This window comes from Calidris pugnax, unplaced genomic scaffold (assembly GCF_001431845.1).
Source record: "Calidris pugnax isolate Ruff unplaced genomic scaffold, ASM143184v1 scaffold166, whole genome shotgun sequence".
Classification (NCBI taxonomy): Eukaryota; Metazoa; Chordata; class Aves; order Charadriiformes; family Scolopacidae; genus Calidris; species Calidris pugnax.
In genome coordinates this window covers 1405880-1426735 of record NW_015090941.1, presented here as the reverse complement: position 1 = coordinate 1426735, position 20856 = coordinate 1405880, and the positions used below count along the sequence as shown (strand labels likewise).

Here is a 20856-nt window from a genome sequence, read left to right as displayed (position 1 = left end):
TGTGACTCTGTGATTCTTTTTTCTTCCCTCTCTCCAACTTGGCTTTCCCCTTCTCAGCTCTGTGTGGTTTGCTGAGTTGGTGTGACCTGTGGGTGCCTCTGCAGAACAGGTTGTGATACTCGTAGCGATTTTGTGAATGGGTGAAACTTTCTCTAAGACACGAGCCGTCTCAGCCATCCACAGAGCTGCTTCCTGGCAAACCCGCACAGTTAATTCAACTGCTGAGTCCAAATCCCCTTCACAAAGAGCTGTTCCACAGCAGTGAGTCCAGCGTTGCCTGTGTCTGAAGACTTGCTTTAAGGTGTGTGTGGAGCCGATTTTAAAGCTGTTTTCCCTCAGTGATGACCCCACGGGTCTGTGATGAACAAACTCACACCTCGAGTGTTGTGTCCAGTTTTGGGCACCTCAATCCAAGAGAGATCTCGAGGTGCTGGAGCGGGTGCAGAGGAGGGCAACGGAGCTGGTGAGGGGGCTGGAAAACAAATCGTATGAGGAGCGGCTGAGGGAGTTGGGGCTGTTTAGTGTGAGGAAGAGGAGGCTGAGGGGAGACCTCATCACTCTCTACAACTTTGTGAAAGGACACTGTAGAGAGGTTGGTGCTGGTCTCTTCTCACAGGTAATTAGTGACAGAACGAGAGGGAACGGCTTCAAGCTCCAACAGGGTGGGTTTAGATTGAACATTAGGAGGGAATTTTTCACCCAAAGAGTGGTCGGGCATTGGAACAGGCTGCCCAGGGAGGGGGTGGAGTCCCCATCCCTGGCTGTGTTTAAGGGCCGTTTAGATGCAGTGCTGAGGGACATGGTGTAGGGGAGGACTTTGTAGAGTAGGGGAGATGGTTGGACTCGATGATCCCAAGGGTCTCTTCCAACCTGAATGATTCTATGATTCTATGAAACTTGCCTTTGTGCATGGATCCCATGTGACGCTGCGCTCCCTCCCGTCAAGTGATCCGCTCTCAGCTCTCCTCTTCCTCCTCTCCCTTTGTTAGGGGTAACTTTTGTTCTGGGGCAGTGGTTTTTATTGGGAGCACCTGGCCCTGTTACTTACCCTGTGATGGAGCTGCGTTCAGACCTGATTTGTGCTGGGCTGAACCTTGGCAGTTATTAAACCTTCACATTAGCCCTTGGCCGCGCTGCCAGCAGCCACTGTGCCGTGGGGCCACTCGTGGCTGTTTGTGACACCAGTACTGAGACTGGCACTGGGACAAGACGTTGCTGTGACCCTTCTTTACACCTTTTTCCCTCTGAATTTAAACCTCGGGAGCTCAGAGTAGTGGTGGGAGTGAAAGGAAAAAGCCTCCCCGGGAGTCAAATGAAGCAGATTTTAGCGCAGCCCTGAGTGTTTGTGCAAAAAAACATTGACCCGGACACGCATCTGGGAAGCAGGAGTCGGTTTCCCCATGGTATTGCCAGCTCTGTGGGGGCCAAGCCAAGGTCTGTAATCCAGTATTTTAGACATTTGCACCCCAACAATGTGTGCCTGAGACATCGCGGGGTAACCTAAATTCCCCATTAATGAAGCACTTCCCTCAGTGAATAAAATCTGAGGAAAAACATAATTAGCTAACTAAGCCGAGCCCTTCTGAAAGGCTGCCTTTCTTGCATTTATTTCTGTCCCCTGAATCATTAATCATCTTGGCTCAATGCCACGTGAAGCATTAGCCAATCTGCAATTTCAATAGCTTTTTGCTTCGAACGCTAATGGTAGTAGCAATTCTAATGATGAATCCTTTACTACAAAAATAGTAGTTAAACCACCTAATCCCATCTAATACTTGTGACTTCACGTTCTTTCTTTACCCACTATTGTTATAGGAGAGGACTAAAAATAGTGCTGTAATCAGTGGATGGAACAACATATTTTAACCCTGGATCTAGCCGTTAGAGGCAGGCCTATGGCTGGCAGCGTGCGGGGCTTTGCAAAAGTAGTGCTAAATACTTTTTTCCCCCCTCTCCTGGATACAATATATATGTGTGTGTGTGTGTATTTGTGTGTGTGTGTTCACGCAGAGTAGATATTTTTTTGAAACAACTTGCTGCGTGAGCTGCTGGAAGGAGAGGGATGCCGGCAGTCTCCCACTGCTGAGCGTAGGAGGCATTTGTTTCCATCTGAAATTTGTAAACCTTTGGTTAATTTAAAAGGCTTTAACAAGTTGTGAGTCTGTAAATCAAGTGCTACGAAGTATTTAGGCTCTTCAACCAGCTCTATATATGTATTTATTTTTTGTGTCTCCTCTTCAACATTCTAATGATGTTCAATTCAAGCCTGAATGTTTTGGGTATTTCTTACTCTGACTGCCTCAGTCCTGGTGTTCTTCTAGTAATGTTGACCTCTTTTGAGGAATGTTTTACTAGAAAATTTAAAATTTCTGTAGATTTTTCTTTCTATTACAAATTGAGCATTACTTGAAATGTGGAGGCCTAATGGACAGAAACTTCACACGACACTTGCCTTTTCATGATTGCAGAGTGCACGTGAGTTAAAAATAACAAAATATCCAAGTAATAATTACATTTTTGAGGTGCTGTGGGTGAGCAGCACCCCTCATGGGCCAGTGCAAACACGGGAGAACTTGGAATCCTCATCTCTTGTCTTCTCTGGAGAGGGTACAGGAGAGGGCTACAAAGATAATGAGGGGACTAGAACATCTCTCTGATGAGGAGAGGCTGAGGGACTTGGCTCTGTTTTGTCTGGAGAAGAGAAGACTGAGGGGGGTTCTGATCAACATCTATAAATACTTAAAGGGGTGGGTGCCAGGATGGGGCCAGTCTTGTTTCAGTGGTGCCCAGAGACAGGACAAGAGGTAACAGTCACAAACTTGAACACAGCAAGTTCCATCTAAACGTGAGGAGGAACTTCTTTGCTGTGAGGGTGGCAGAGCCCTGGCAGAGGCTGCCCAGGGAGGTGGTGGAGTCTCCTTCTCTGGAGACATTCAAACCCACCTGGACACGTTCCTGTGGGACCTGCTCTGGGTGACCCTGCTCTGGCAGGGGGTTGGAGGAGATGATCTCCAGAGGTCCCTTCCAACCCCATAGCATTCTGTGATTCTCCCAGAACCAAAGAAATGCAGTTGATCTTAGGAGCTGGGAAACCATATTTGGACCTATCCTGACAAGTGTAACAGTACCATGATTTCCTGTGTTAATATGTAGGAGCAGAAAAGGAAAACAAGGGGTGTCATAGCAAGGTGAGGAGCTTGGTCCCATCCAGCTTGTGCAGAGCTGGGATTGTCCTCCAGACTCTCTGGGACCATGACCAGTATTGGCAGAGGCCAAGGAGGGAGCCCTTCCCGAGGATTTGTGGGCCCAGCGGCCCTCCCGTCCCCCTGCTTTTGTTTGCCAGGGTGGCAGAGGAGTTTTGGGTGCTTCCTCCTGAATTGCTTGTCTGTGGGGTACCATGGAGTGAGTTTGCTCGAAGAGGAGGCTGAGGGGAGACCTTCTGGCTCTCTGAAAGGAGGGTGTAGCCAGGGGGGGTCGGTCTCTTCTCCCAAGGAACAGGCGATGGGACAAGAGGAAATGGCCTCATGTTGCACCAGGGGAGGTTCAGGTTGGAGATTAGGAGGAATTTTGACACTGAAAGTGTTATCAAGTTTTGGAATGGGCTGCCCAGGGAGGGGGTGGAGGCGCCATCCCTGGAAGTATCTAAAAGTCGGGCAGACATGGTGCTGAGGGCCGTGGGTTAGTGGTGGGTTTTGTCAATGTTGGGTTGGTGGTTGGACTTGATGATCTGAATGGTCCCTTCCAGCCCAGCTGATTCCATGATCCCATGCTTGGCCGGCAGGATGAAGGCTGCAGCCAGCTCTGTAATTTACTGCAGAACAAAGACATTTTGAAAGCAGCCATTTCCGTGTTCCTACTTCATCTTCGCAGCGTCCATCCTGGCTCCGGTTTAGCAGGTGCTGTCCTGGGGGGGTTTGCCTCCTGGTGAGGAGTGGAATTTGGGGGAGAGCTGTAAGGGAAGGGAGGGACAGCTGGGGCTGGCCGGGTCCTGGTGCCAGACAGTGTCTGGGGAAGGAGAAGGGCAGCCTTTGAAACCAGCCCCACGGGGAGCGGCGCTGGGGACAGGGGTGATGGAGAGACCGGAGAGCGGAGCCTGAGCACCTTCTGGTTTGCTTTGGTTACCCTCATTAACATGATTGGCTTTAATAGAAGTAGATAGTTTAAACCCTCTTCAAATGCTGTGACTGCTAATAAATGCAGATATTTGATCTATTTAATGTTGTCCAACATCAAAAAAAAAATAGAAAAGTCATAAACCCTCAGATTTCATGGTGCATTTCTAGAGACAATTTTTTCAGATTATCAGCTAAAATATTTCTCAGCTGGTTATTTCTCAGCTTCTTTTTCTCCAAAGGACTTTCTAGTGTGTTTATTCCTTGTTTTTCCTCCTGTATGTTTGGCTTTTTCTTTTTTTTCTTTAATTCCACGTGTTCTCTCTCTTAGTGGGAAACACTATGTGCATAAGGAGGGAGAAACAATCCTTTGTGATTAAGAGTAAAATTTAAGCTTTGGTAGTTGTGCTGTGTGTCTGTTTAGGTGAATATAAATTCTACATAAATCAGGATTCCTTAAAATATAAGGCGAGTGTACAATCCCCTGAGGTACGTGCAGCCCATGAAATGCGATACAATATTGCACTTTGAATTTATATGTAAAGGTCATATTAGCAACCATATTTGCTTAATATAGGTGCAGTATTAACGCTTGTTATTGACATTAGTATTTACCTAAAATTACAATTCAGCTACTTTGCTAGTAGCTATCAGTTTAGGAAAAACCCTTGGATTATTCTAGAATATAAAATATGAGGCTGGAAATCTGGAAGGTAAATATACTGTTGCTCTCATGTTAATTTGTTAGGTCCTTCAGATCCCTGTTTAGTAATCGTGAGGACAGTTCAGGGCCCCAGTTCCTGTTAATTTAACTGACTGCAGAATTCCTTTTGACAAGTGCCATTTAGCCCTGTGGGCCTTGTTGTTTGCTGGGTTAAAATTAACTGGAGCTCTGGGTGCTGTGTGTCCTCTCAGGTGCTGGTGTTAGTGGTGTTAGTGCCCTCTCTGTGGGTGCTGCTGCTTCTGTGGGTTCCCTGCTCATTCCTCACTGCGCTGCAGTGTATCAGTGCGGGGAATATCACCCCTCTTCTGGGATGGTTTGTCACAGAATGGTTTGGGTTGGAAGGGACCTTAAAGGTCATCCCATTTCACCCCCCTGCCCTGGGCAGGGACACCTCCCACCAGCCCAGGTTGCTCCAAGCCCCCTCCAACCTGCCCTTGAACCCCTCCAGGGATGGGGCAGCCACGGCTTCTCTGGGCAACCTGGGCCAGGCTCTCACCACCCTCACACCAAACAAGTTCTTCCCCACAGCTCAGCTCCATCTCCCCTCTTTCAGGGTCAAACCCTTCCCCCTCCTCCTAGGGCTCCCCTCCCTGATCCAGAGTCGCTCCCCATCTCTCCTGGAGCCCCTTGAGGGACTGGAAGGGGCTCCAAGGTCTCCCTGGAGCCTTCTCTTCTCCAGGCTGAATCCTCCCACCTCTGTCAGCCTGTCAAGCCTGGAGAGGTTTGGTCCTGCTCTCTGCCTATAAGTTGGTCCCTCCATTCTCATTCTCCTTTGTGGATGATGCTTGGGGTGCTTGCCTGACTCTGCCTTGCTCTTCTGTACGAGATAACTTCCAAAACTTCTAAATTCTGGCTGTGTCTGTGACAGAGTGTGTCTGGGGGGCCTCAGAGGCAGGGAAATCTCCTTGGGTTTGTGCTGTGATAGGGAGCAGCATGTCCAGTACCAAATAGTACTAGTGCAGAAAACATCTTCAGCTGCTGGAGTATTGCTTCTGTACGTCTGATAGAGCTGTATAATTTCAAAAGTGTTCCAGATGCAGACAAGGACTAGTCCCTGTGTCACTTTAGGACCAGAAAAGCAACTTCTGAGTTGCTGTTGTTGAGTTTCACAACGCCGAGGCCTCCAGATGCAGACAAGGACTAGTCCCTGTGTCACTTTGGGACCAGAAAAGCAACTTCTGAGTTGCTGATGTTTAGTTTCGCAACGCCGAGGCCCTCTAATCTTATTTTAAAAAAAAAAAAAGTGTAATTTTCCTGTGTAAGATGGGTACCTGACATAAATTAGCAGTGAGCTGCTCTGAGGGGTTGGAAAACCCACAGTGAATAGGTTTGATGCAGAGTTGCCAAGAAGCTTTTCTGCTGCGTGGGAGGGTGAGTTGTGAAAGTGGCCCCTGGCCTGGAGAGAAGTGGGTTTGTGTCGCTGCCATGGGGGTGGGTGAGAGCAGAGTGTGCTCTGAGCCAGCGTGTCCCCCCGAAAACCAGCACTGGGAATCTCCTACTGAAACTGGGAAAGGAAGAGCTCCGTGGCCTCTCCGTGGCTGGAGAGCTGCCGGGCAGAAAAGGACCTGGGGGTGTTGGTCGACTGTGGGCTGAACAGGAGCCAGCAGTGTGCCCAGGTGGGCAAGAAGGCCACCAGCATCCTGGCCTGTGTCAGGAACAGCGTGGGGAGTAGGACCCGAGAGGTGATGGTCCCCCTGTACTGGGCACTGGTGAGGCCTCACCTTGAGGGCTGTGTCCAGTTTTGGGCCCCCTACCATAAAAAAGACATTGAGGTGCTGGAGCGGGTCCAGAGAAGGGCGACAAAGCTGGTGAGGGGTCTGGAGAATAAGTCTGATGAGGAGAGGCTGAGGGAGCTGGGGTTATTCAGCCTGGAGAAGAGGAGGCTGAGGGGAGACCTTCTTGCTCTCTCCAACTCCCTGAAAGGAGGGCGTAGAGAGGTGGGGGTCGGTCTCTTTTCTCAAGTCCCAGGCGACAGGACAAGAGGAAATGGCCTCAAGTTGCCCCAGGGGAGGTTCAGGCTGGATATTAGGAAAAATTTTTTCACTGAAAGGGTTCTCAGCCATTGGAATGGGCTGCCCAGGGAGGTGGCTGAGGCCCCATCCCTGGAGGGGTTCAAAAGCCGGGTTGATGTAGTGCTGGGAGGTCTGGTTTAGTGATGATGCTCCTTGTCTGTTGTGTGGGTGTCTATTTTTGTCAGTGAGGTTGACGGTTGGACAAGATGATCTTTAAGGTCCCTTCCAACCTAGAAGATTCTGTGATTCTGTGATTCTGTGTTTGAGGAGACTGAAAAGAAGCTGTGGAGGCCTGACCTGGAGCGAGGGAGTGATGAGTAATACACTGTCTCTCGCTTTATTGCCTATTTTTCAGAGCAAAGGTGAAAATTGGTTAAAAAGGGCTCTGGAAAGAGTGACTTGCCCTTGGCCTCGGCCATGCCAAGGATCCTCTGGGTTTGCTCTGGTTTCTCGGTGTGGGGCGAATCCGCTCCGGGGGCTGTGCTTTTGCTGGGAAGGCAGGAAATGATTTGTGAGGCAGTGAAGTGGCGATGAGCCGGAGCGTGTTACACTGACACACATTCATATATTAGCCTGTGTGGAAATGACTCTTCTTGAATGAGGTTCTCATTAATTTCCGTGAGATTTACATAATTCCTGAGTGCATACACAGCGTTTCATGGGAAGGGGAGGAGTGTTCTTGTGCAGTGAAATTGCTTTGTAGCTCTTACTCTGTAGCGGTGTGGTTAATGTGCAGAGCCTTAATTTTGTTAACTGGGCTTCAGAAGCAAGCTGGCTGGTTGTTTTTTTGCTTTATCAGAAAGAAGGAGAGCTCTTGATGGGAAAGTATTTTTGCTTTATCAGAAAGAAGGAGAGCTCTCGATGGGAAAGTACACAGAATTGTCAGAGTTGGAAGGGACCTTCTAGAGATCATCCCGTCCAACCCCCCTGCCAAAGCAGGGCTGCCCAGAGCACATCACTCAGGAGCATCCAGGTGGGGCTTGAAGATCTCCAGAGAAGGGGACTCCACACCCTCCCTGGGCAGCCTCTGCCAGGGCTCTGCCACCCTCACCCCAAACAAGTTCTTCCTCACATCCCAGTGGAACTTCCCATGGTCCAGCTTGTGCCCGTTGCCCCTCGTCCTGTCACTGGGAACCACTGAGAAGAGTCCGGCTCCATCCTCCTTCAACCCTCCCTGGAGATCCTTGGAAGCATGAAGAAGGTCTCCCCTCAGTCTTCTCTTCTCCAGGCTCAAGAGCCCCAGCTCTCTCAGCCTTTCCTCAGCAGGGAGATGCTCCAATCCCTCCATCATCTCTGTTGCCCTACGCTGGACTCTCTCCAGCAGTTCCCTGTCTCTCTTGAACTGGGGAGCCCAGAACTGGAGGCAGGATTCCAGTTGTGGCCTCCCCAGTGCAGAGCAGAGGGGGAGAATGACCTCCCTCCACCTCCTGGCCACACTCTTCCCTACGCAGCCCAGGATCCCATTGGCCTCTTGGCCACAAGGTCACATTGCTGGTCACAGAGAGTTTACTCTCCACCAGGACCCCCAGATCCTTTTCCTCAGAAGGGCTGTCCAGCAGGTCCACCCCTAACCTCTACTGGTGCCTGGTGTCTGTTCTGGTTGGGAGCTCTGCCCTCGGTACCTAGGATGTGCCTTTGTGTTTTGCTTTGTGGAGGCTAGAACAGGGCTGTGACTGAGGGGTGCTGCTGGCCCGGAGCAGGAGTCAGGTTCTGCTGGATGCCTTAAGAAGCAATCAGGACTAGGGCTGACGGCTCTCCTGTGAGTCCTGGTGGATCTGGAGATTGCCTCTTCCTTCAAGGAACCAGGTTGTCACGTCGCATCCAGATGTCAGGGCATTGCTTCCTCCTGCGGCCAATTGATCTTGGCGTTGTCTTCTGGATTTCTTTCAAAGCTCTGGTTCAGCAGTGAACCAGATTTTATGGTAATCAAATCTCATTGACGTTAATGCTCATCTGGGAAGAAGTTCTTTCTCTGTGGACCTCCTTGTGTCTGGTGTTGACACCGTCGTGACTCTGCTCTGCGTGTCTGTGTGTGTTACAGGTCAGTGGCAGGCAATGGGAACAGATCCCAGGGAGGTGGTGGCCCATCTAAGTCGTTTAATTACCATTTCAGAGTATTCCCTGCCTTTTGGAGTAGCGAGGTGTAGGAAGTCATGACTTTGGCTTTATGGGCTGCTGTTCCGGAAGTTATTTGTTCTTCTTTCAAAGGGAAAAGAAAGAGCCCTGTGATATTTGTGCACACCGTGTCAGAAAATGAGGTGAAGAGGTGTTGCTGTTTAATATTACAGAAGCGAGGAAATGAGAAGAGGACCTTTTGAGTGCAGTCTTTGACAGCTGAATAATAAACTAGCCTGTATTACAAGCGAGTGGATACAATGATCAGTGGAGATAAAGGAACTGTGACAAAGAGAAAGGGCCTCGAAACTGGTGATTATGTACACTTTGAGCACACAGTGCCTGAAAGTCAGATGGGAAGACCTGATTTAGAAAATGTTTTTATCCATAACTGTTTGATTAGGATTGATGAAAGGGATGAGTGGGGATATGACTTTAAATGTCTGGAATGAATAATTTCTTCCATATCTGACTGGCAGAGAAGCCAATGGTGTTTTTTGGTTTTTTTTTTTTTGCTTTTGATAATCACTGGGGCAGAGTGTATTTGGGGAGGGGATGGAGGCAGTGTGTTTGCCCTGTGTGTCACTCAGCAGGGGAGGCCAAGGTGGGACTGCCAGACTGAGATGTGTTTGAAGGACACTTCCTTCAGGGCCTTAGCAGAGCAGTGACAACAATAGTGCTCCGTTAGGTGTGCAGTTTGGGCAGGTGGGTATGGAGAAGCTGGAGTGCACTTTGCTTTCACGTTTCTCCTGCTTTTTGCCCTTTACCATTCCCTCTTATCTTGGTCTCCGTGCCACCTCTCTGGCAATCTGTTATCATGGCATCGTTTGGAGACAAACGTGCTCCTCTTCATTGGGCACGGGCAGGTGGTCAGCACTGAGCAGGGCTGAGTGTGCTTACTGGGCTGGAGCTTAGAGGAATTGCTAAATTGTTGTGGGTTCTGGCAGGGGATCATGAACTTACATTGAAGGTGTTGACCATGTTTGGACAGGCTGGAGAGGTGGGCCCAGGTGAACCTCATGAGGTTCAACAACAGCAAATGCAAGGTTCTGCACCTGGGCCGGAACAATCCTCACCACCAATACAAACTGGGGGGTGAGGGATTGGAAAGCAGCCCTGAGGAAAGGGACTTGGGGGTGCTGGTGGAGGAGAAGCTGGACATGAGCAGGCAGTGGGCACTTGCAGCCCAGAAGGACAATCCCATCCTGGGCTGCATCAAAAGCTGCGTTGCCAGCAGGTCCAGAGAGGGGATTCTGCCACTTTGCTCTGCTCTGGTGAGACCTCACCTGGAGTATTGTGTGCAGGTCTGGAGCCCTCAATATAAGAAGGACATGGACCTGATGGAGAGGGTCCAGAGGAGGGCCACAAGGATGATCAGGGGGATGGAGCACCTCTGCTCCGAGGACAGGCTGAGGGAGCTGGGGTTGTTCAGCCTGGAGAAGAGGAGGCTCCGGGGAGACCTAATAGCAGCCTTCCAGTACCTGGTCCCTTCCCTGGAGATATTCAAGGTGAGGCTCGATGAGGCCCTGGGCAACCTGGTCTAGTTGGGGTGTCCCTGCTGACTGTGGGGGGGTCGGACTAGATGGCCTTTGGAGGTCCCTTCCGGCCTGGGCAATTCTATGAGTCTATGATTCTATGATTGTATGATTCTATGTTGGAGGTGATGTTGGGTTTCGTTACACCAGCTCTGGCTTCTCCCAGAACCCAGGCCGGCGTGGGAGCAGGGCTTCCCACGAGGATGGAGATCATGTATGTGTGCTGCTGTAGTTGGTTTAACACCATGAGAACACGTTTTTCTGCTCAAGACAAATGCTTGAACAAGGCATTTATGAAAATGTTCTTGCGTCTGATGCGAACAAATAAAATACACCATTCTAGCATTTTTAAGACTGTTTGGTGCAGTAAGGGTGACCGTGTAACGCGCTGAAGTGCCGGTAGGCTGACTGCGGGGGGGTCGGACTAGATGGCCTTTGGAGGTCCCTTCCGGCCTGGGCAATTCTATGAGTCTATGATTCTATGTTGGGGGTGATGTTGGGTTTCATTCCACCAGCTCTGGCTTCTCCAAGAACCCAGGCTGGCGTGGGAGCAGGGCTTCCCATGAGGATGGAGATCACGGATTTGTGCTGCTGTGGTTGGTTTAACACCATGAGAACACGTTTTTCTGCTCAAGACAAATGCTTGAACAAGACATTTATGAAAATGTTCTTGCGTCTGATGCGAACAAATAAAATACACCATTCTAGCATTTTTAAGACTGTTTGGTGCAGTAAGGGTGACCGTGTAACGCGCTGAAGTGCCGGTAGGAAGGGTGAGAGCAGGGGCTGGGAGAGGAGGTGGTTCTTGTTCAGACCCTGCCGCGTGTCGTGCTTGAGGCTGTTTCGTTCTCCAGGGACGTTAGTGCTGCTGGGATACCACCAAAACAAACACAAATGTTTCTTAATATCCTTTTAATTTATGCTAGGGACGAATGGCTCTGTCCTGTATATGTCCCGTCCCTGGAGGTGTCCAAGGCCAGGTTGGAGGGGACTTTGAGCAACCTGGTGTGGTGGGAGGTGTCCCTGCCCAGGGCAGGGGGTGGCACTGGTCCCTTCCAACCCAAACCATTCTATGAACTTTGTAGCAGCTTTGTTGTGAGGTTTCCATAGCACAACATCTACCTTTGGGGGGTTGTTTTGCCAAAGCTGGGGACACACTACAGCAGCCTGTGTTTCCCCACTAGCCCTTCCCCAGTGTTGCTGGCCCTGGACCAGTGCCATTGTGGGTGCAGCTGGGGTTTGCTGGGACGTTGCTTTAGCAGAGAGAGCACTGGGCATCACCTACCGAACCTCTCTGCAGTTCCCCTGTTCCTCTGATGTCTCATTGAAATAACGATTTGTTGCTGTTGGGCTTTTGAGGCTCAGTACAGCTGGGGGTTACAGCACTTTCCATGAGTTCGTGGAAGAATTGGGTTTTATGAACTCGAGGAACCGGAGCTGGCAGAGCCACGCTGGAGGGGACAGTGAGGAAAGGCTTTGGTGCTGGTGCTGTCGTTTGTGGAAGGTGGAGTCCTGTTTTCCCTCTGTGTTCGTGGTTGATGTGATAAACGTCACCGCAGAAGGTGGCAAGACTGAGGCATAACTGAAAATAACTTTGAACTGAGATATAGTAATGAGAAGGATACCTTATTTTTAAACTGTGATTCCGAGTGACTGGCTCTTGAGGGTTTGTAAATGACATAAATATGTCTTAGATAATTTAACCATATGTTACTAATCCTTTGCAAAGTTGTGTTGTCACAGAATAGTAGAAGAATTCAGAGTGGAGGGGCCTCATGGAGTTTATATATGGTGACTTCCTTACACCTGATATCCTTGGATGGGGCCTTTTGAATCTTGTCTTAAAATAGAAGTGAAGTGTAATCACAACTAAGTCTCGACTTAGTTCTGCTGGAAATAGTGGCAGGAGTGGCTGCCCCATCCCTGGAGGGGTCCAAGGCCAGATTGAAGGGGGCTTGGAGCAACCTGGTGTGGTGGGAGGTGTCCCTGCCCAGGGCAGGGGGTGGCACTGGATGAGTTTAAGGTCCCTTCCAACCCAAACCAGTCTGTGGGTGTCAGGAGTCGGGGTTAAGGCCAGTGACTCGGTGTAAGTGCCTGCAGCGCTGGTCACTGCCAGGGCTCTGCGTCAGCATCTAACCCAGTTTCTGCTTTTTTTTTTTTTTATGTTATAAAAATGGTGAGGCCTCCCCTTGAGTACTGTGTCCAGTTTCGGGCCCCCTACCATAAAAAAGACATTGAGGTGCTGGAGCGGGTCCAGAGAAGGGCGACAAAGCTGGTGAGGGGTCTGGAGAACAAGTCTGATGAGGAGAGGCTGAGGGAACTGGGGGTGTTCAGCCTGGAGAAGAGGAGGCTGAGGGGAGACCTTCTTGCTCTCTCCAACTCCCTGAAAGGAGGGTGTAGAGAGGTGGGGGTCGGTCTCTTTTCTCAAGTCCCAGGCGACAGGACAAGAGGAAATGGCCTCAAGTTGCACCAGGGGAGGTTCAGGCTGGATATTAGGAAAAATTTTTTCACCGAAAGGGTTCTCAGCCCTTGGAATGGGCTGCCCAGGGAGGGGGTTGAGGCCCCATCCCTGGAGATGTTCAAAAGATGGGTTGATGTGGTGCTGGGAGGTCTGGTTTAGTGATGATGCTCCTTGTTTGTTGTGTGGGTGTCTATTTTTGTCAGTGAGGTTGATGGTTGGACAAGATGATCTTTAAGGTCCCTTCCAACCTAGAAGATTCTGTGATTCTGTGATCACTCCCCAGGAGTTACTGGGTTCCTTCCCTGGGCCTGGAGGAGGCTGTGTCCACATCCCCTGCTGTCTGCAGGGGTGACACAACTGAGCGCGGCGGATTACAAAGAGCCCATGAAGGGCTGCAGTGAAGGGCTGTGTGGGTCGCTCAGAAACACAAACTCTGGCCCTGCTCTGGCAGACGGGGGGGTGGGACCTGCTGGGTGGTGGGGGGTGTGTACACACTGAGCAGGAGGTGTGTGGTGCTGCCGTGTGCCATCCTCCCCGTTGTGCCTGTTTGGTACAGGGTGTTACCTGAGGAGGGCACTTGTTGGGCTGAATCCCAGCACGTGTCTGAACTTCGGTGCTTTGGCCTCAAGTCCATAGTTGAGGGTTTGGGTTTTTTTGGTTTTTTTTCTTTTTGCTTCCAGGGATGCCCCATCCCTGGAGAGGTTCAAGGCCAGGTTGGAGGGGGCTTGGAGCAACCTGCTCTGGTGGGAGGTGTCCCTGCCCAGGGCAGGGATGGGCTTTAAGGTCCCTTCCAACCCAAACCATTCCATGACCCTGTATGTGCTCAAGTAGCTGCTTCTGTAGGGACTTGCCTGGATGAGATTTGAGAAGCAAAATCACGTGTTTTCTTGTAGTTTTAACATATCCAACTCATTTAGCCAACAGTTTTAAATTGTAGGGGTTTTTTCTGTTGTAATTGAATCAGACAGTGGCACAACTCCCAGGTGAATGTATCTCTGTGGGTCCTCCACGGCCAGTGTCCCCTCCTGGGACTGTCCCCTGGCTCCCCAGCTCTGCCCCATGTTGCTTCACGTCGCCCTTCCCTCAGTCCTTGCCAGGATGCCCAGCACGGCCATGGGGCTGCCCTGTTGCATCCCACAGCCTCTGGGGGGTGAGGAAAAGGCCATACCCCCTCTGGGGGGGTTCTTACGGTGTTTTCCACCCCAGTTTGTACTTCTGGGTTTCCACTGGGAGACGTCGTTGTGGGGATGGTAACTACGACTGGCAACCAATCCTCATGCATTGCTTGCTCTCCTTTCTTCATCCCCTGCTTCCCATTTCATACGGTGCTATTTAATTTAATTTGCCTTTTCTTTCTACTGTTGTGTTTTTCATTTTCACGTAACTTGAATCGAAATCTGCCAATTTTATAGATGTTTTAACTTGATTTTTCACCTGAAAGGAAACGACGCTGACTCGCTTACGCATTGACTCCCTCACTTCAAATCATGCAACTCACTGAAATGTTTGTCTCTGCAATACACTAAGCAAAGGCAGTTGCCTCAGACTTTGTGTGTCTTAAAAGTAATTGCTAGTTTTTCCTTTTTTGTGCCTTTATAAATCTAACACTATAAACGTTGTAGCTTCTGGGGAGTCTTAAAGGTAAGTCATCTTTTGGAGCTCAATAACTTGTTACATGCTGTAATGTGGAATGTAGCTCTTAATCTGTGTCAGAAAAATTGCTATAAACTATGATTATCATTAAAAATCAACTACAAGCATTTCCTCATGGATTTCTTTTTCTTACCCATCTATAAATAGGTGCGTTCCATGGATGAACTGAATCATGATTTTCAAGCGCTCGCTCTGGAGGGCCGGGCGATGGGAGAGGTAAGGGAAAGGCCTATAGAAAAAAAATCTGTGTGTTTTGGGGGGGTGGAGGAAAAAGAGTAACAGTTTTTGAGGCTGCTGGAATGATTGTGAGCTTGAGAGGTCTCCATGATGACTGTGAAGCGTGTGTGTGTGTGTGTGCTTTAACAACATAAAAACCTGTCAGGCTGGAATACATCTCAGTGGGAGGAACAGCTAAGCCCCCACCTGCTGTGTCATCAAACAGCCAAACCCCGCTGGTAAAGGAACAGTTGGAAATATGTCTTGTGACAAGTGGTACAATACTTGGAGCCTGTTTATTTTGGGACCCGGTGATCTCAGAGCCCATAATATTTTGGGTTGTCTGGCATTGTCTGCTGCCCTCTGCCACCCCTGGCCACCTTTTGGCTCCTGTCGGGGAGCGCGGGGCTGGGGTTAACGTTTAATCGAGCCGTGCTTTGGACAGGTCAAAGGGCTGGGCAGGGAGCTGTCAGATAATGTCCCCTCAGCTCCAACTTTATAGAAACCCTGTGAGAATTATTTTAATCTCATAGTGCAGTGTGGGGGGGACGACAGGTTTGGAGGAGATTTGGTTTTCTTTGGAAAGAGAGAATTTACGATTTTTTTAGGATAACTTGGAAGAATAACAAGTTACTGTAGCTGGTTGTGTTAGATTCCTAAAAGCTGGATGTAAATCCTTCTTTACTTGCCCTGTTCCCTTTTGCTTTATAATCAGTCCCTTTAGAGGCTTGTGGAGGAGGAGAAATGAGAAAATCACGTTTTGCAGGATGTGAATGTGCAGCAGCTCAGCGTGGTACAGCGCTGCTTTGGAGACCCTCCTTCTTGCCTTCCCATCTCTCAAGTTCAGACTAGTTTATTTTCTCCACATTTAGTCCATCGTATTCTGTTATACTAGTTTATTTTCTCCACATTTAGTCCATCCTATTCTTTAGTTTTATGAGCCAGATCAAAAAAATAAAACCCCCAAGGAACCAGAAATGACTGTTTTGGAGAAAACAGCAAAGCAGGACTGTTCTGTGATGGGGTTCTTAAGAAGGTGCCCTCTTTCAGGTGAGAGACCGCAGGGAATTCATGGTGCTCCCAGCTTGTCTTCTCTTCTCCTCTCCTCCCTTCCTTCTGTCTCTGGAAGATCCTAGTACAGAGTTGCATTTAAATTTGACAGTACTTGATAGGAAAATCTGTTTCTCTAGGTTATATTAACCTACATTGAGACTATTGACTAAGAGTAGATCAAAATGATTTACAAAGGAGAAAACACGACATTAAAAATGTGTCTAAAGCTGCTGGAAATCAGCTGATGTGCCTCCATCTGAAGCATGCTAGGGGAATGACGGGGGTGGAAATGTTCTGTGAGGATTATTTTTTTAACACCTCACGTGGGCAAGACGTTCATTTTCAGAGGTAGAGTGTGCAGGCTCCTTGGGAGCCCGTTAAGAGCAGCTACAGCACTTGTTTAGTACTTAGCGTGGCATCAGGTCATGTTAGCTTCAGTCCCTAAAGGCATTCCTAAACGTACTGATTTTTACCAACTCTGAATTTATTTAGCCATTTCTTGAGAGAAGTGAAATTGGGTTTGTTTTTTTGGAGGATGTGAGGTTTGTCTTCCAGTGATGACTCGTCTTCCCCCTCCCCATCATCATCCTCTTGTAACTGATGCAGGAAGCTTTGGAGATGGCACCCTTTTGTCACAGGGCTTTTTTCCACGTACCAGAGTGTGCCTGTTTTTCCAGGGAGGATGACATTTCACCCTTCTCTTCCAGCTGAGACTATTTCTTGTTTCTCTTGACTTTTTCTCCTTTAGACCCACAGTTTCCTTTCTTTATCCATTAAATTTCCTCTGTATTTCTGAAGGTATTTCAGCCTCCATCCAGCTGGAGATCTGAGGACTATGTAGACTGAGATCCTGCAGGATGTGTGTGTTGGCTTCCAAGACCCTGTTCTTCAACTACAGGCTTTGATTTTGTTGATTCTGTACAGTGCACCCTGTCTGTCCTAGTAGCAAGACACTGACGGTTTCCTCCCCTTGTCCTGCTCCTGGAATGTGAAGGAAATTCATGGAGATAGAGTACTAAGAAAAAAATTAAGCCTGAAATAAATGAGGAAAAGAATGAATTTGATTTGTATTTTTTGATCTTGTGTCTTCTGAGCCTTACCTGCAGGAAGTGTCAAGAACCTCGTACTTTGAGTTGATAGTGACAAACCTGGGAGAGAAAGATGAGGAAAAGAGTGTTTATGCACTTAGCGTATCTTTTTATCTTCTTGTTTTCTTGCTTCTTAGTAAGAAAGAATCTCAGTGGCCAGTTCAGCCGAAACCACAACACAACTCATACTAATTTTAGTGATTTAAGGAGTTTGTGCCTCTGAAGACATCACCCCCTTTTTTTTTTCTTTAAAAAAAAAAAAAGGACACTGTCAAACAGTTCTTTCTCTCTTATCTGGATTTTGAGAGCAGGATAGGTAATACATGGTGATGAACAGATATCCCAATCTGGAGAAATTGAGAACAGTTTAAAAAATTCAACAGCTTTCCTCTTCCTCGTGGCTGTTGTTGTCTTCAAAGTCCCACCCTCCCCTGCCACAGCCACAACCAGCCTTGTGCCCCCTGAAACAGGGCAGTGCTTCCTCAAGCATGAGACTGAAAAGAGCTGCAGACACCCCCGAGGGCTGTGCTGCCATCCAGCGTGACCTGGACAGGCTGGAGAGCTGGGCAAGGAAGAACCTCATGAGGTTCAACAGGGAAAAGTGTAGGGTCCTGCACCTGGGGAAGAAAAATGTCAGGTACCAGTATAGGTTAGGGGTGGACCTGCTGGAGGCAACTTCTGAAGAGAAAGATCTAGGGGTCCTGGTGGACAGTAAAATGACAATGAGTAAACAGTGTGCTCTTGCAGCCAGGAAGGCCAATGGTATCTTGGGCTGCAGAGGGAAGAGTGTGGCCAGCAGGTCAAGGGAGGTCATTCTCCCCCTCTGCTCTGCACTGGGGAGGCCACAACTGGAGTACTGCGTCCAGTTCTGGGCTCCCCAGTTCAAGAGGGACAGAGAACTACTGGAAAGAGTCCAGCGAAGGGCAACAAAGATGATTCAAGGATTGGAGCATCTCCCTGATGAGGAGAGACTGAGAGAGCTGGGACTCTTTAGTCTGGAGAAGAGAAGGCTGAGGGGAGACCTTCTCAATGCCTACAAGTATCTCAAGGGAGGGTTGAAGGAGGAGGGAGCCAGACTCTTCTCAGTGGTTCCCAGTGAGAGGACGAGGGGCAATGGGCACAAGTTGGAACAGAAGAGGTTCCACTCAAATATGAGGAGAAACTTCTTCACGGTGAGGGTGACAGAGCCCTGGAACAGGCTGCCCAGGGAGGGTGTGGAGTCCCCTTCCTTGGAGATTTTCAAGACCCGCCTGGATGCTCCTGAGTAACATGCTCTGACAAGCTCTGGGCAATCCTGCTTCAGCAGGGGAGTTGGACTAGATGATCTCTATGGTCCCTTCCAACTCTAAAATTCAGTGAAACTCAGTGAAAAACCCTTTTGCTCCGCTCTCAAATGGAGCAGAGTTGGGCCATTGATAGCGGACATGGTTGATAATGTTAGAAGTTGCCTTCTAAAAAGGGCACGTGTCCCCCCCTTCATGGAGTGCTCTGTCCCTGGGGGCTGTAATGAAGGAGGTCACCTTGGAGCCTTACTCCAAGCCATGTCAGCGTCATGAAGCCTTCACTAGTTTAGGATCAACCACCTTTTCTTGGCAGATGTTGGACTGGAAAGTAATGGGAGCAGTTAGGGGTTGGTGAAGAGAGAGAGTGGCACTTCCAGAGTCCCATGTTGGGGCCAGTTGGTTTTCTCCTTTATAGCCCATGTGTCTCTGAGGTCTCCGATCCCACCACAGTGACACGGCTGAGGCGTAACACAAGCTCTGAACCTTCTCTTTCTTTTCCGGCCTTCCAGGCAGGGCAGCCAGATATCTGCTTTTCTTCACTTAAACCCTTCTTATCTGTAGCTTTGTGATGTTGAATATTGGCGTGGTGTCTCTGTGGGCTGGGGGCAGTGGGGAGGGGCTGCGAGGAGGTCTGTGTCTCTGTCCCCAGGGCATGGTGTGCATTATGAGCTGTGGGGATGTTCCTGCTCCGGCGGTGGGTTGTGCTGGGGGCTGAGCCTGTGTCTCGAGGAGAAGAGCAGCTGGGGGAGCAGCTGCTGGAACCTAATCCTGCAGGGTGGGAGGAGGATGGGAACACCAAGGCATTAGGCAATTGGGTCCTTAACTGCAAAAATGGGAAGGAATTGGACCAGAAATGTTGAAGTATGAATATCTGGGGTAACGGTGAATCTCGCCCTACTCTTGAAAAGAAATGCTGGTAAGAAATATTTTCCATTTTCACCTGATGAGAATTTAATTACTGTTCTCTGCTGGTGACCACTGCTGGCCTTAGTGCTGGGGTCTAGAGTAGGTCTGACTCTGGGCAAGCAGTGAAATTGCCACAACCCCTGGAGTTTGCTGCAGTCCCTCTTAAACAGCAAAGGCTGAAGCAAGACCTTCTCCGTGTCCTTATTTATGTCCTCTTGATGCAGTTTGTTAGCTCCTAGATAAGGCCTTGTCTCTCTCTTTTTTTCTTAAGCAGAGTGGTTGTTATATTCAACGTAGGCATTTTTGTATCTGGTTTTAAAAACAACCAGAAACCAAGCAAAAAAAACCCCACCAAAACTAAACCCTAAAACCCCCACGTGACTCTGCTTTCCCTGCTACTGATGCCTTTCCTGCCTTCTCATAAATTTATGATTCATGGGCAGCTGGGCTGGGGAGTATTGACAGTTTGGAATAATGTTTCTGTGCAGTTGTTTTTACATCTCTCGTGCTGGCAGCTTTAGCCATGGGGAGATGGAAGCGGTGTTGGTGAGGTGTGATGGTGCTGCAGCAGCCACGCTGGCACGTGGGTGAGAGAGCACCAGCAGCGGGGCAAGAGCTTGGTGAGAGCACACCAGGGTATGGTTCAGTGGCCACTGGCACCAGCTGAGAGGCAGCTTGTGGCCATGGGGTCAGTGGGATGCAGTTAGATCAGCCAGCAGCTTCCCACAGAATCACAGACTGGTTTGGGTTGGAAGGGACCTTAAAGGTCATCTCATTCCACCCCCTGTCCTGGGCAGGGACACCTCCCACCACACCAGGTCCCTCCAAGCCCCCTCCAACCTGGCCTTGAACCCCTCCAGGGATGGGGCAGCCACAGCTTCTCTGGGCAACCTGGGCCAGGCTCTCACCACCCTCCCACCAAACAAGTTCTTCCCCACAGCTCAGCTCCATCTCCCCTCTTGCAGGGTCAAACCCTTCCCCCTCCTCCTAGGGCTCCCCTCCCTGATCCAGAGTCCCTCCCCATCTCTCCTGGAGCCCCTGGAGGGACTGGAAGGGTCTCCAAGGTCTCCCCGGAGCCTTCTCTTCTCCAGGCTGAACCCCCCAACTCTCTCAGCCCCCCCTCCCAGCAGAGGGGCTCCAGCCCTCCCAGCATCTCCGGGGCCTCCTCTGGCCCCGCTCCACCAGCTCCATGTCCTTCTGCTGGTGGTGGCCCCAGAGCTGGAGGCAGCACTGGGGGTGTCTCCCCAGAGCGGAGCAGAGGGGCAGAATCCCCCCCTGGCCCTGCTGCCCACGGGGCTGGGGATGCAGCCCGGGGTGGGGGGGGTTTCTGGGCTGCCAGGCACATTGCTGGGGCGTGTGGAGCTTCTCACCGCCCAACACCCCCAAGGCCTTCCCCTCAGGGCTGCTCTCCACCAGTCTCTGCTCAACCTGAGAGTTGTTTGTTGGACTGTTTTTGTGTGCTCTCAGACCCTTCTCCAACCTGGTTCAGCTCCTGAGCTGGCAGAAAACCGACTGTTCTTTGGGCCGGGCCAGCAAAAGCCAGTTTGGGAAAAGATGGGATGAGGAAATGACCTCATGTTGCACCAGGGGAGGTTTAGGATGACATTGGGAAAATTTTTTATGCTGAAAGGGTGTCAACACTGAAGAGGCTGCCCAGGGAGGTGGTGGAGTCACCATCCCCAGAGGTACCTAAAAGCC

At 49.8% G+C, this 20856-nt stretch overlaps 1 protein-coding gene across 3 annotated transcripts in view; it reads left to right on the top strand.

Moving 5' to 3' along the window:
- Positions 1–20856, top strand: part of PUM1 (pumilio RNA binding family member 1) — a 106457-nt gene that overhangs the window by 10620 nt on the left and 74981 nt on the right. For all 3 annotated transcript variants that reach the window (XM_014951848.1, XM_014951849.1, XM_014951847.1), the window contains one exon: positions 14760–14828. In XM_014951848.1, coding sequence (XP_014807334.1) covers positions 14760–14828 — 69 coding nt within the window. The remainder of the gene's footprint in view (positions 1–14759; positions 14829–20856) is intronic.